General features: G+C 30.5%; 1 protein-coding gene across 1 annotated transcript in view; it reads left to right on the top strand.

Annotated features, from left to right (window-relative positions):
• Positions 1–12,511, top strand: part of LOC106679285 (microtubule-associated protein futsch) — a 42,170-nt gene extending 29,659 nt beyond the window's left edge. Inside the window, exons 9-14 of the mRNA XM_067046835.1 lie at positions 91–498; positions 581–8,359; positions 8,634–8,886; positions 9,369–9,537; positions 10,439–10,527; positions 12,342–12,511. Coding sequence (XP_066902936.1) covers positions 91–498; positions 581–8,359; positions 8,634–8,886; positions 9,369–9,537; positions 10,439–10,527; positions 12,342–12,511 — 8,868 coding nt within the window. The remainder of the gene's footprint in view (positions 1–90; positions 499–580; positions 8,360–8,633; positions 8,887–9,368; positions 9,538–10,438; positions 10,528–12,341) is intronic.
• Positions 12,512–13,724: the final 1,213 nt, after the last annotated feature.

Raw genomic sequence — 13,724 nt, 5'->3', positions numbered from 1 at the left:
GAAATAAAACCATCTGAAGAAATAAAAGAAGCTGAAATAAAAACAACTGAAGAGAAAACAGAAGCTGAAATAAAATCTGTTGATGAAAAGAAAGAAGCTGAAATAAAACCATCTGAAGAAATAAAAGAAGCAGAAATAAAAACAACTGAGGAGAAAAAAGAAGCAGAATTAAAACCTGTTGATGAAAAGAAAGAAGCTGAAATAAAACCATCTGAAGAAATAAAAGAAGCTGAAATAAAACTAACTGAGGAAAAGAAAGAAACTGAAATAAAACCAACAGACGAAAATGAGGAAGCTGAAATAAAACCAATTGATGAAAAGCTAGAAGCTGAAATAAAACCAACTGAGGAAAAGAAAGAAGCTGAAATAAAACCAACAGACGAAAAGAAGGAAGTTGAAATAAAACCAACAGACCAAATAAAAGAAGCAAAAATAAAAACAACTGAAGAGAAAAAAGAAGCTGAAGTAAAAACAACTGAAGAGAAAAAAGAAGCTGAAGTAAAACCTACTGATGAAAAGAAAGATACTGATATAAAACCATCTGAAGAAATAAAAGAAGCAGAAATAAAAACAACTGAAGAAGAAAGAAGCTGAAGTAAAACCTACTGATGAAAAGAAAGATACTGAACTAAAACCATCTGAAGAAATAAAAGAAGCAGAAATAAAAACAACTGAAGAAAAGAAAGAAGCTGAAGTAAAACCTACTGATGAAAAGAAAGATACTGAACTAAAATTATTAGAAGAAAAGACAGAAGCTGAAATAAAACCATCTGAAGAAATAAAAGAAGCAGAAATAAAAAAAACAACTGAAGAGAAAAAAGAATCTGGAGTAAAATCAATTGATGAAAAGCTAGAAGCTGAAATAAAAACAACTGAGGAAAAGAAAGAAGCTGAAATAAAACCAACAGACGAAAAGAAGGAAGCTGAAATAAAAACAGTTGAAGAGATTATAGAAGCTGAAGTAAAACCAACAGATGAAAAGAAGGAAGTTGAAAGAAAACCAATAGAAGAAAAGAAAGAAACTGAAATAAAAGTAACTGAACAACTGAAAGAACCAGAAATAAAAAGAATAGAAGAGGAGAAAGAATCTGAAGTAAAACCTGTTGAGGAAAAGGATTCTGAAACAATATTAACTGAGAAAAAGAAAGAAGCTGAAATAAAACCTACAGGAGAACTGAAAGATGCAGAAATAAAAACAACCGATGAGAAGAAAGAAACTGAAATAAAATCTACAGAAGAACTAAAAGAAAAAGAAATAAAAATAATTGAAGCAAAGAAAGAAACTGAAATTAAACCAATAGTGGATAAAAAGGATTCTGAAATAAAACCAACTGAAGAAATAAAAGAAGCTGAAATAAAATCAATCGAGGAGGAGAAAGAAGCAGAAATAAAAACAATAGAAGATAAAAAAGAATCTGAAGTAAAATCAACTGAAGAAACAAAGGAAGCAGAAATAAAAACAATGGAAGATAAAAAAGAATCTGAAGTAAAACCAACAGAAGAAAAGAAGGAAACTGATATAAAAACCACTGAAGAAAAGAAAGAAGCGGAAATAAAACCATCTGAAGAATTAAAAACAACTGAAGAGAAAAGAGAAACTGAAATAAAACCTGTTGATGATAAGAAAGATTCTGAAATAAAACAATTAGAAGAAATAAAAGAAGTAGAAATAAAAACAACTGAAGAGAAAAAAGAAGCTAAAGTAAAACTTGCTGAAGAAAAGAAAGATGCTGAAATAAAACCATTAGAAGAAAAGAAAGGAGCTGAAATAAAACCATTAGAAGAAAAGAAAGAAACTGAAATAAAACCATCTGAAGAAATAAAAGTAGCAGAAATAAAATCAACTGAAGAGAAAAAAGAAGCTGAAATAAAACCTGTTGATATAAAGAAAGATGCTGAAATAAAACGAAAAGATGAAAAGAAGGAAGCTGAAATAAAACCAACAGAAGAACTGAAAGAAACTGAAATTAAACCATCTGAAGAAATAAAAGAAGATGAAATAAAACCAGGTGAGAAGAAAAAAGAAGATTTAATGAAACAAACAAAAGAAATACAAGAAGGAATAATAATACCAACAAAAACAGAAGAAGGGGCTGATATCAAAACAGCAGAAGACAAAATGTTAGATGAAAAGGTGAAAGATATTGAAATTAAAACTTCTGAAGAAAAGAAAGGAAAGGAAATAGAAGAAGCAAAATTACACATTGTTGAAAAATCAGATGAACTTGAAATAAAACAATTAGAAGAAACAAAAGAAGACAAATCAGCAATAGCTGAGGAAAAGAAAGTAGACATGACCAAAGATGAAGACAAGAAAGAAGCTGAAATAAAAGTAATAGATGAAATTATAAAAGACACTGAAGACGCAAAAGTAGGGGAAACAAAACCTACTAAAGAAAAGGATGAAGGTAGTGCAAAAATTGAGATATTATCAGAGCTTGAAAAAGAAGAACCCAAAATAAAACCATCTGATGAAAGGAAAGTAGATGAAATTAAAGTACCTGAAAGTAAAGAGGAAGACAAAGTAGAACAATCAGAAGAAATTGAAATCTTAAAACAAGATGAAAAAGTTAAAGATACAGAGATTATACCTACAGAGAAAGAGGAGGATAAAAAATTATTTACCGATACAAAATTATCTACAGAAAAAATGGATGTTGATAAGAAAGATGCTGGACAAGAAAAAGATGCTGAATCGAAGGCAGAAAAAGAAGTAGAAATTGAAACAGAAATAATAAAAAAAGATGATAAACTAACAGATGAAAAAGAAGGAACTGAAATAAAATCCGAAGAAAAGAAAGAAATTGAATCAGCATTAGTGAAAGAGAAAGAAGTTGACAAATTAATAGCTGTGGAAGAAATTAAAACAGAAGCTGTAAAAAAAGAGGATGAAATAAAACTACTCGATGAAAAGCTAATATCAGCTGATGATAAGAAAGAAATTGAGTTAAAATCAACAGAAGAAACGAAAGAAACTCAAATAAAATCAACAGATAGTAAGGATGAAATTGGATTAAAACTATCAGATGAAAAGAAAGAAACTGAATTAAAATCAACAGAAGAAAAGGAAGATGCTCAATTGAAAATAGCAGAAGAAAAGAAAGAAGTGGAAATAAAAGCTGAAACAAAGATAAAAGAGGATGAAACAAAGCCACCAGAGGAGCAGAAAGGAATAGATGAAAAGAAAGAAGCTGAATTAAAATTAGTAGAAGAAACTAAAGATATTGAAACAAAATCTGCAGAAAGGGTAGAGGTCCAACTGAAAACAGAAGAGGAAAAGAAAGAAGAAGTGAAAACAGATGTAGTTGAAAAAGGGGGAGAAATAAAACCAACTGTGGAAAAGAAAGAAATTGAAATAAAACTGACTGAAGGTAAGGATGGTATTGAATTGAAATCAGCAGATGAAAAGAAAGAAATGGAATTAAAATCTGCTGACGATAAGAAGAAAGTCGAATTGGAATCAGATGAAAAGAAGGCAATTGAATTAAAATCAGCAGATGATAAGAAAGAAAGTGAATTAAAATCTGTGGAAGATAAGCAGGAAGTTGAACTGAAATCAGATGAAAAGAAAGAAATTGAATTAAAATCAGCAGAAGAAATAGTGGAGCCTTTTAAAATGTCAGGGGAAAAGAAAGAACAAGAAATCATAACAGGTACAGACCTAAAAGAGGAAGAAAAAGTGGTTGAAGTTAAGAAAGAAGGTGAAGTAAAAACAGAACAAGAAAAAGTTAAACCAGGTGAAGACATAAAAGAAACAGAAACTAAGCCAGTTGAGGAAATGAAAGAAGTAGATATTAAACTTGATCAAGAAAAGGAAGGAACAGTAATAAAACCTGTTGAAGAAAAAGATGTGGAAAAGAAGGAAACAGGTATCAAACTAGATACAAGCAAAGAAGAAACAGGAGGCAAACCTATTGACAAAATAAAGGAATCTGAAGTGAAAGTAATACCAGATGAAGATAAGAAAGAAGTTGAATCCAAACTAGATCTAGGCAAAGATGAAGCCAAAGTAAAACTAACTGATCATGTTAAACCAAAAGATGACTTAAAATCTACCGATGGAAAAGAAGAAAAAGACATAATAACAGCAGAACTAAAAGAGGGTGAAAAAGTGACATCAGGTGAAATTAAACTAGCAGAAGTAATGGAAGTTTTAGATTCTACACTGGAGGTAGGTAAAGATGAAACTAAATTAAAACTAGTTGTTGATGAAAAAATTAAAGATCAAATAAAACCAATGGATGAAAAGAAAGGAGGCGAAATAAAACCAGTTGAAGAACAGAAAGGATTAGTAGTTAAAGAAGAATCTGATGAGAAACAGGTGGATGATAAAAAAGTAGAGGAAATAAAACTAACAGAGCAAAAGACAGAAACAGAAATTAAATCTGCTCAAGAAAAGCAAGAAGTAGATACAAAATTAGATGAAGAAAAGAAAGGAGCAACAGTGAAACAAGATTTAGTCAAAGAAGAAACTGAACAAAAATTAACTGAAGGAATAAAAATTAGTGAAATAAAACCAGCAGATGAAAAACAGGCTGTAGATGAAATAAAAGATCAATTAGAAAAAAAAGATATAGTGGCTAAAGAAAAAGTTGAAGTAATATCAGGACAAGAAACAAAGGAAACTTCAGTTAAGACCACTGATGATGATGAGGTGACTAAAAAAGATTTATCAGGATCTGTAGCTGTAGGAGATTCTGAAGAAACAAGAGAGGGTAAGATGATATTGGAGAAGAAAGAAACCATATCATCTATAAGCACCCTCAGCAGTTCTGATGGACTCACAAAAGCTGAAGAACTACCAATTAAAAAGGATGAACTGGCAGATACAATGGTGTTGCATAAAACACTAGAAGAAGGAAAACAAAAAGAGTCAACATTTGAGATAGAAAAAATGGATATTTTGTCAGAAGTGAAGATGGAACAGGAGTTGAAAACCTCAGACCTGAAGACCACAGTTGTTGAAGAAACATTAAAGTTAGAAAAAGAATCAGATGAAAAGAAAGCAACTGAAGAAAAACCAGGAAAGGAAGCTGACATCATTCTACTTAAAGAAAAGACTGTAACTCAAACAGAAAGTTCTACTAGTGAAATCAAATCCACTGAAAAGAAAGTAGATAAAATATTACAAGATTTGCAACAGCCTGGAATCACAGCAGGCTTATTGGAAGCAGGAACTTCACTAGGTGATGGAATTATGGTCAATGGTCAAAAAGAAACAGAAAGTAAGCCAACAGAAAAAATAGAAGAATTAAAGAGTGTAGAAGTAGAAAGTTCACAAATTATTTCTGTCAAAGGACAAATAGAAACAAAACTGACCGAAGAGACTAAACTTGAAGGACTGATACAAAAGGAAGAACTGAAATTGACGTCCAGTGAAGAAAAGGGAAAACCTGAATCAGAATATCTTGAAAAAATAAAAGAACTTGACATCAAAGCAACAGATGAAGTAAAACAATTAGAAATGACAAAATTATTAGAAACTAAAACAACTGAGGATATTGAATCAAAACTAAAAGGAGAAAAGTGGGAACTTGATTTAAAATCAACAGAAGGAAAGGAGAAACCAGTTGTAGAGAGTATAGAAGTAATTAAACAACTAGAATTTAGTAAAGATCTTGAATCAAAACCGACTTATAGTAAGAAAGAGGGAGAAGCCAAACTACCAGAAGAAAGTAAGGATACTGATATAATATCAACTGATAAAGAAGGGTCAATATTTACATCGACTCAAGAGATAGAGAAACCAAAAGCTGGGTTATCTGAGGATAAGGAGGAATCAGATACAAAAAAAGTAGGTGAAAAGAAAGATATAAAAGAAATGTCAATTACAGATAAAGAAATTGGAACTGAAAAATCTACAAAAATTAAGGAGGATTTTGAATTCTTAGAAGAATCAATAGATAAGCATACAATAGTTCAGAAAAAGAGTTTATTTGAGTCAGAAGATGTTCTAGAAGAGATATCAAAAACTGTAAAAACAACAACAGATTTAGGCTCCACTGAAACATTCCTGGCTGAAGCCTCAGGGATCAAAGTATCTGAGAAGAAAGAATCAGTTATCTCTGAATCAACAGAGCAAGAGGCCAAAGAGGTTAGTTTATCAAAATCAATTACAGTAGAAAAAGATAAAACAACTTCTGAAGAACAAATAGCGTATATAACTTCGAGTAAATTACCAGGCGAAAATGGTTATCATCATGAGGATGTTTTAGAAGAATTTAAGGAATTACAAAAATCTGATACAGCGGTAAAATCAGAAAGCAGCTGGGACACAAAAACAGAAGACAAGGCACTCTCTAGTAAAATGTCTGAAGAAATGTTCGCAGATCTTGAGAAAAAAATTAGTGAAACTACTTTTGAAATTCATTCTAAGGAAACAATTACTCAAAGTAAGACAACAGAAGATAAACTGGAAGTAATAAGTAGTGAGTCAAAAGCCACTGTTGCGAAAACTGAAGAACTAGAAAGTACTGATTTTACCACAAAAACTGAAATTGTTACCACAACTGAGAAAACAGACATCACAGAAGGCACAAGCTCTTCAAGCAGTACAACAATAACAGAAGAGAGTGCAATTGGTAAACCAAAACCCACTGACCTTCCAAAGGTTGAGAAAGGAGCCTTGGACAGCTCTATCAAAGAAGAAAAAACTGAAAAAATCAAAGATGAAACTTCACTAATGAAACTAACGGATGATATTAAAGCATCAACATCCCAAAAAGAAGAATTTTCCACAATGAGTTTCATAAAGGAAATAGAAAGCACCACCTCTAAAGAACAGTCATCAATTGTTGACCAAAAAATAAAAGAAAGTATAGACACTAAAGTTAACGGGTTTACCGATTTAAAAGCAACCTCAGAAGAATCATATGAAAGTGCAACATCAACATACAAAACAGAAGGAAAAACTGAAACAGCTTCAAAAGAATTTGCAGAAATAAGTGAAATCAGGTCAGTACAAAAAGAAGCGGTAGTCCAAGAAATAACTGATTTACCGTCATCTGTCAAGGTAGAAAAAGATACGGCTAATGCAGATTTAAAAAGTAAAATGAAGGATGAAAAGCAAATGGATATAGCAGACATTTCAGCAGATTCTGTTTGTCTAATTTCAGGAAAGGAATCAAGTACAGATAAACAAACTGGAGAAAAAATGGAAGTGTGCTCCGTTAAGTACACAAATGGTGAAAAATTCAAAAGTGAGCAACACACAACAGAAACATCACAGTCAAGTGAAAAGCATGATGAAGCTCATATACAGCAAACAACTAAATCAGAAAAAATAACATTCACAAATGGTAAAATTGAAAAGCCAAAAGACGAGACAAAAAGTGTCACAGAAGTAGAAACCAAATATTCTGAAAGTAGTGGTATTGGAGGTATCACAACTGTAACTACTGTTACAACAACTGTCACAACCACAAAAGTAGTACCAGAAGAACTTAAGGGCACAGACATTTCCAAAAATGGCACCCAGAAACAAGAAGAAACAACTGTAACAACCGTAACAACTGAAACAACTGAAAGAAAATCTTCTGCTGAAGCTGATAAACCAATTGGCATCACACAAAAAGAAGTTTCAAGTACTTCATCAATAGAAGGAACAGAAAAATCGGAACCAATTTGTAAAGTAGAAAAAATAGTTACAGAAAAACATGAAATAGAAAGTGTAAAAGATGTTTCAGTTATTAAAGCCAAATTGATTTCTGAAGTAACACCAGCACTCAATGGTTCTACAGTCTATGATGGTGATAGCAAGACTATTGTGTCTAAATCCGAAACAATATTAAATGGTTCTATTAGTGAACCCAAAGAAACACTTGAACAGTCAACAACAGAAGGAAAAAGCATATCTTCTGAAATACAAGAAAGTATAAAATTGGCTAGTTCAGCATTTGAAACAAAGGTTTCAGAAACAATTAAGACTGAAAAATCCAAAATTAGTCTTGAATTAGAAAAAAGTTTAGAAACAGCACATCGAGATAAAACAACTGAGTCTGTAAAAGAAGTTGTGAAAGATATATCAGAAGCTTCATCTAGTCAAGTATCAACCGAATCTAAACAAGACACTTTAAAGGATATAAGTATGATTAAAGACATGACGGCAAGCTTTATAAGCACCGAACGATGGACAGATCGGCGGACGGACACTCCAGAAGGCCGAGCTACTCCATCCAGTGAGGCGACTTGGAGGGAATCCGATGATGACTTGCCTCCTTCACCCCTGTCGACTACATCACATCTTCACTCGCCTCCGCCAGCAATGTATTCATCAATGTATGTTCAGGACGATGACAGCGACATCAGCTTTGGAAAACCTGACATCGATTTCGAGACAGCAGCAAGAGAACATGTACAGGTAATCAGTTTACTTAGTAATATGAAAAGTTCAGTTAACACAATGATTAAGTAAGTTCATTTTTGTTTCGAAAATAAGTTAATGTTATTTTTTAAGGGTAAATTTTTTGTTGGATATAAAAATTAAAATTAAACCTCTGCTCACAGGCAGAATCTAACAGACTCTAGCCACCTTCTAAAGTAGTGATGGAGAGCACCTTCTGAGTACTCCTGTTATATATATATATATAAAGGATTCAAAATCTTATTATAAAGATTTTTTTGTTTAATTTTAGACAAGGGGTGAAACTCTACCTAAGGACCCAATAGAAAAATGGGGAAAACCATTAGGTCTTCCCCCGCCACCTTCTGGCAAGGACTATTGGAGCCCGTTTAAAGAGTGGGGAAGACCTCTTCACCTCCCTTCACCAGCTCCAGCACCTGCAGAGAATGATACTGAGGATACATCTGGAAGTGCAAAGACTACACCAAAGAAAGTGGCCAAAATGAATGAGGAAAATAACAGATATGCTTCGAATATTGTGATAGGTAAATTTATCAATGCTACTTCAAAAATAATGTATTTGAATTTTAAATAACACCAATTTCAATGTTTCAAATTGAGGATGTGGTCAAAAAGGAAAAAAAAATAGTTAACAACTATTTATTTGTCAATATTTCTCTCCACTCTGCAGGACTGTCAAATTTTAAAACAGTGAACTAATGACCCATAAATAAATAAAAATTGACTGATTTTTTTTTTTTTTACATATACAATATTACGTGTATATATATATAAAAACTGCACTGAGAACAATTTTAATTTTTTCAGACAGTTTAAAGATAATCTAATTTGAATAAGATAATAAAAAAAAATGTAGTAAAATAAATGTTAAATAAATAATATAAATATTAATAAATTATATTGGTGACGTTTTTTAAGTCTTTATTTGAATTTCTTTCAAAATTTCTTTTAAAATAACAACACACTAATTTTTGTTTGCTAACTTAGATTTAATTTCATTGAACAGGTAAAGAAGCTAATAATAAAAATAGGCGTTCAGATTCCCCTGTGAAGCGGAATATAAAAGACAGTAAAAAAGCTGGAATGGGCCACATCTACCTAGATCTCAGTTATGTACCTCACCATGGCAACTCGCATTATGCCAATGTTGAATTTTTCAAGCGAGTGCGTGCAAGGTAAATAAGCAAAATATTATGATACTATTATATTAAATTATTTGATTATATAAAATAAATAACATTTTTATAGTTTCAGTATACAATTAATTAATCATGAGAGATAGTTGACTGTGGATGACTTATACGAAGAGAAGATGGTTGGGGGGTATGGTCAAAATAAAACACAAATAAGTTGATGTAACTTATTTAATCGTGCCAACATTTTGGCCAGAATTTCTATCCTTCATCAGGGCTAAGAACAGAACAAGATAACAACCAATGAATAAAAAAAAAAAGAGAAAATAAAATATAAACAGAATGACATAAAGTAAATAATTGTACAGAATGGAATTAATAAAATAAAGTGATGAGAGAAGTGGAAAATAAAATGTATACATAGGTAATTGAATAAGTAGGTAAAATACCATTTATTTATTCAATTACTTATGTATGCATTTTATTTTCCACTTCTTTCATCACTTTAATTTTATTAATTCCATTCTGTACAATTATTTACTTTATGTCATTCTTTTTTATTTTCTGCATTCATTGGTTGTTATGTTGTTCTGTTCTTAGCCCTAATGAAAGCTAGAAATTCTGGCCGAAACGTTTGCACCATTAAATAAATTACTTCAACTTATTTGTGTTTTATTTTGACCGCACCCCCCAATTATCTTCTCCTCGTAAAATTAATTAAATTTTCAAAATTTATAAAAAACAATAAAATAAATAATAAATCTGACAGCAGCTAATGTATTTATTTTAGCTAGTCTAGTAATATTAAAAAGGTTAAACTTTTTTTTTTATTTTACCAAATTAGCATCAATTTAAGAACAAAGCTTTCATTTTATTATAATCATTATTTAGTGCTTGAAAAAAATTTATCCAAACAAAAATTCTTAAATAACTAATTTTTCAGGTATTATGTGTTCAGTGGAACAGAACCTAGTAAAGAAGTCTTCAACGCACTTCTGGAGGCAAAGCAGCAATGGGAAGATAAAGATCTAGGTTTGTAATCTGCCATATATTATGATTATCTGTTACAACTAATATCTGAACATTTATGAATGTAGGGTAGTCATTAAAATGAGACTATGAAATGTATATTTTAACAATGGTTTAATAATAATCTAACGTATTAAATTTTAACCATATTAGACATTAATATTTATCAACAATTTGAGAATATTTAATAAGAATATTAATTTTTAAAATATATATTATAATATAAATATAAATGCAGTAGCCATGGGGTAAAGCGCATGGCTACTAACTCTAAGGACCCGAGTTCGAATCCGGCTGGGCAGAAAATAATTTTCTGTTACACTGTAGCCGTGAGTTAACTCCTGTGGGTTCTTGGAGCCCTCCTGGGTCCATCCAGCCTCTTTAATTGGGTAAAAATCTGGCAGTCGAACATGATTCTGACCAAATCACACCTCCTTGCACAACCATTGGTCTATTAACAGTACTTCTTAACAAAGTACTGAAATCCTGACTCTTGTACAACATGGGTTGTGGCGGTACAGATTTAAATTTAAATTAAATATAAATATAAATATTACAAATATGAATTTGATCATAAATATCAAAGAACATTTGAAGTGGTTTTATTCAAATTTAATGCCATATCTATTCAAAATAGTAAGAGAATAAGAATTAAAAATTAATTTCACACTAAATATTAACATAAAACCTAAAGATACCTCAACACATTTGCCAAACAATGGCAAATTCGCACATGGGCAAGTGTGTGGATAAGTTATTTGGCTTGGCTGGTATGAGTTGGCCAGGAATTGTAATCGAACTGATGAGTGTCAGTTTTTCGGACAGTAATCAAAGGAACTTTTGTACTGCATCTACACATTTGTGGTCAGTTAGCATTGTGTTAGAACTGTCAACACATAAATGTTAATGCTTTCTGTATTTTAATTAATTAAAGAATTTCCTGAACCTTCAGATTCAATGATTAACTCTTGTTTAAGATTGTATATTTTAAAATTTTATTGATTTTCTTTTAATACATTGTTTCAAATCTTGTAAATCAATTTTATCAGTTTATATTTGATTTAACATAGCACAGATATTTATTTATGAAGACATTATATGTCTAGGCAATTAAATTAATAAGTTTCTGATAAAAATTCTAGAACTAAGGTTGAATTTATAGGTTATGTAGTATTATGTAGGTGAATTTCTATCATATACATTCCCTTTCATTTCAAATATCTTTATTTTGTTCATTTTTATAATGAAAATAGAGTAAATTGAGTGTTATAGAAAAAAAAAATCAAAAGAATAAAACAAGTGTGTGGATAATGACATTTGTTCCTTCCTTTGTTTACCAAACATTTGTACAAATCTAGAATTTGTAGCGTGATAAAATTGTTCAAATAATATTTAGCATAAAGTTATTTAACACAGATGGTAACCAAACATTGAAGGTAAAGCACAGGTTACACCACTTTGAATGGTTATCAATCTTACAAATATAACATCTAAAATAAATAGTAAAATGTTTGCATGCTCATATCTTTATCTCAGGTTTGGTACTTGTAAATATGTCTGGAAACCATGAGTGTTGGTGGCAGTTATGAGAAACATTGCACAGATTTTTTTTTTTTTTTTTTTTTTTATCAATTCTATCTTCACTCTGATTTTTGTGACTTTGAAGTAGTCTTTGTTCGTATTCTCCCACTTGCTGTCTCCTGATGTACTTGACTCCTCTCCAGTTTCGGTTAAGAAACATGATACATTTCTTCACTTTATTCATAGAATTTAAAATAAATAATTTTCATTAATCACATACATTTTTATTGTTTCAGAAGTAACAATAATTCCAACATACGATACTGACACTCTTGGCTACTGGATAGCAGAAAATGAGGAGACACTATCAAAATACAAGATAGATCTCTCGCCTTCAGCAAGTCGCTGCACGATCAATCTACAAGACCACGATACATCATGCTCTGCCTACAGGCTCGAGTTTTAATAATGATATTGAGTCATAACACAATTGTAATTTTTTTAAAAAAATGCATTATTGCAAGGTTAAGTCAAACCTCATTGGCCATCCCAAAAATATATTAAAAAAGTCATTGTCCTCCCTGCACAATGCAGTCCATTCCTTTCCCTCCATTTTATTGGGATTAGAACACACTTCACTTTTGCTAATAATAAGAATATTTTGAGTATTTTAAAGCCAGAAAAAATTTAATAGATATTGTACAATAGTACAACTATCACGTCCATCGCAAGACTACTTTTTAGAAATTAAAACATGTTAAGTTAAGAAGTCAAAATAAAATTTTAAAAAAGATAACGTACAAACCAATGAACATTAAAAAAATGATAAACAATTTTTATACATTATTATTTTCTATTCATTAGCTGAATAATCACCTGATCCAATACTTCCTATTACATATCTCTCAACATTGTATACACTGAGGTAGGCGATTTAATCTTTGTGATTCCTATAATGTTCATTTAAAATTCTTTTTTAGCGAATAAAAACAAATTTTACTATAGTCATTTCGTATTAGGTGTTCCTCCCAGTGTTTTGACGGACTTTTATTCCATAACTCATATAATTGACCAAAAATTAGTGATTTAAAAGAAAAGAATTTTTAATCTTTAATTTTTGGATAGTGATTGTTTTTTGCATCTAATCGAAAAATGGAAAGCATTTGTTTAATAATATAGAAAAAAAATTAGATATTCATATCTAAGAAAAAAAATATATATTAAAAAAAAAACATATTCCTAATTAGATTTAAGGATGTCATGTTTTCAAAAAGGAAAATAGTCATAGGAAGAGATGGTGGCACGCTCTTTAGGACAGGGTAAAACATAAATCATATTTTGTTGGATTAAATAGCTCTATATGATTGTGTACATATGTGAATAAGTATGGCAGTAAATATTCAATTAATTTTAATTAAATGTTTTAATGCATGATGAACCAACTATATGCAATAGCAATCAGATGCAATGTTATTTAATTTTATCGATACAAACAAATTGTTTTATTTTTTATTATAACGCTAATAGTTCTAGGCTTATTTTTTTTATTAAATGGAGCATCGCAATGCCATATTAATACCTGCCTCATCCATCCAGTTTTATTATATTCATAAGCTTAAAATTACAATTAATGCTAAAAAATTAAAGAAAAAAATCCAAAAAAATTTCTTAAAAGCAAT

Source organism: Halyomorpha halys, unplaced genomic scaffold, assembly GCF_000696795.3.
Source record: "Halyomorpha halys isolate HHAL.00 unplaced genomic scaffold, Hhal_1.1 Scaffold192.1, whole genome shotgun sequence".
In the NCBI taxonomy this organism is placed as follows: Eukaryota; Metazoa; Arthropoda; class Insecta; order Hemiptera; family Pentatomidae; genus Halyomorpha; species Halyomorpha halys.
Note: the sequence above shows the minus strand (reverse complement) of the source record. Positions and strands in the feature narration are given on the sequence as shown.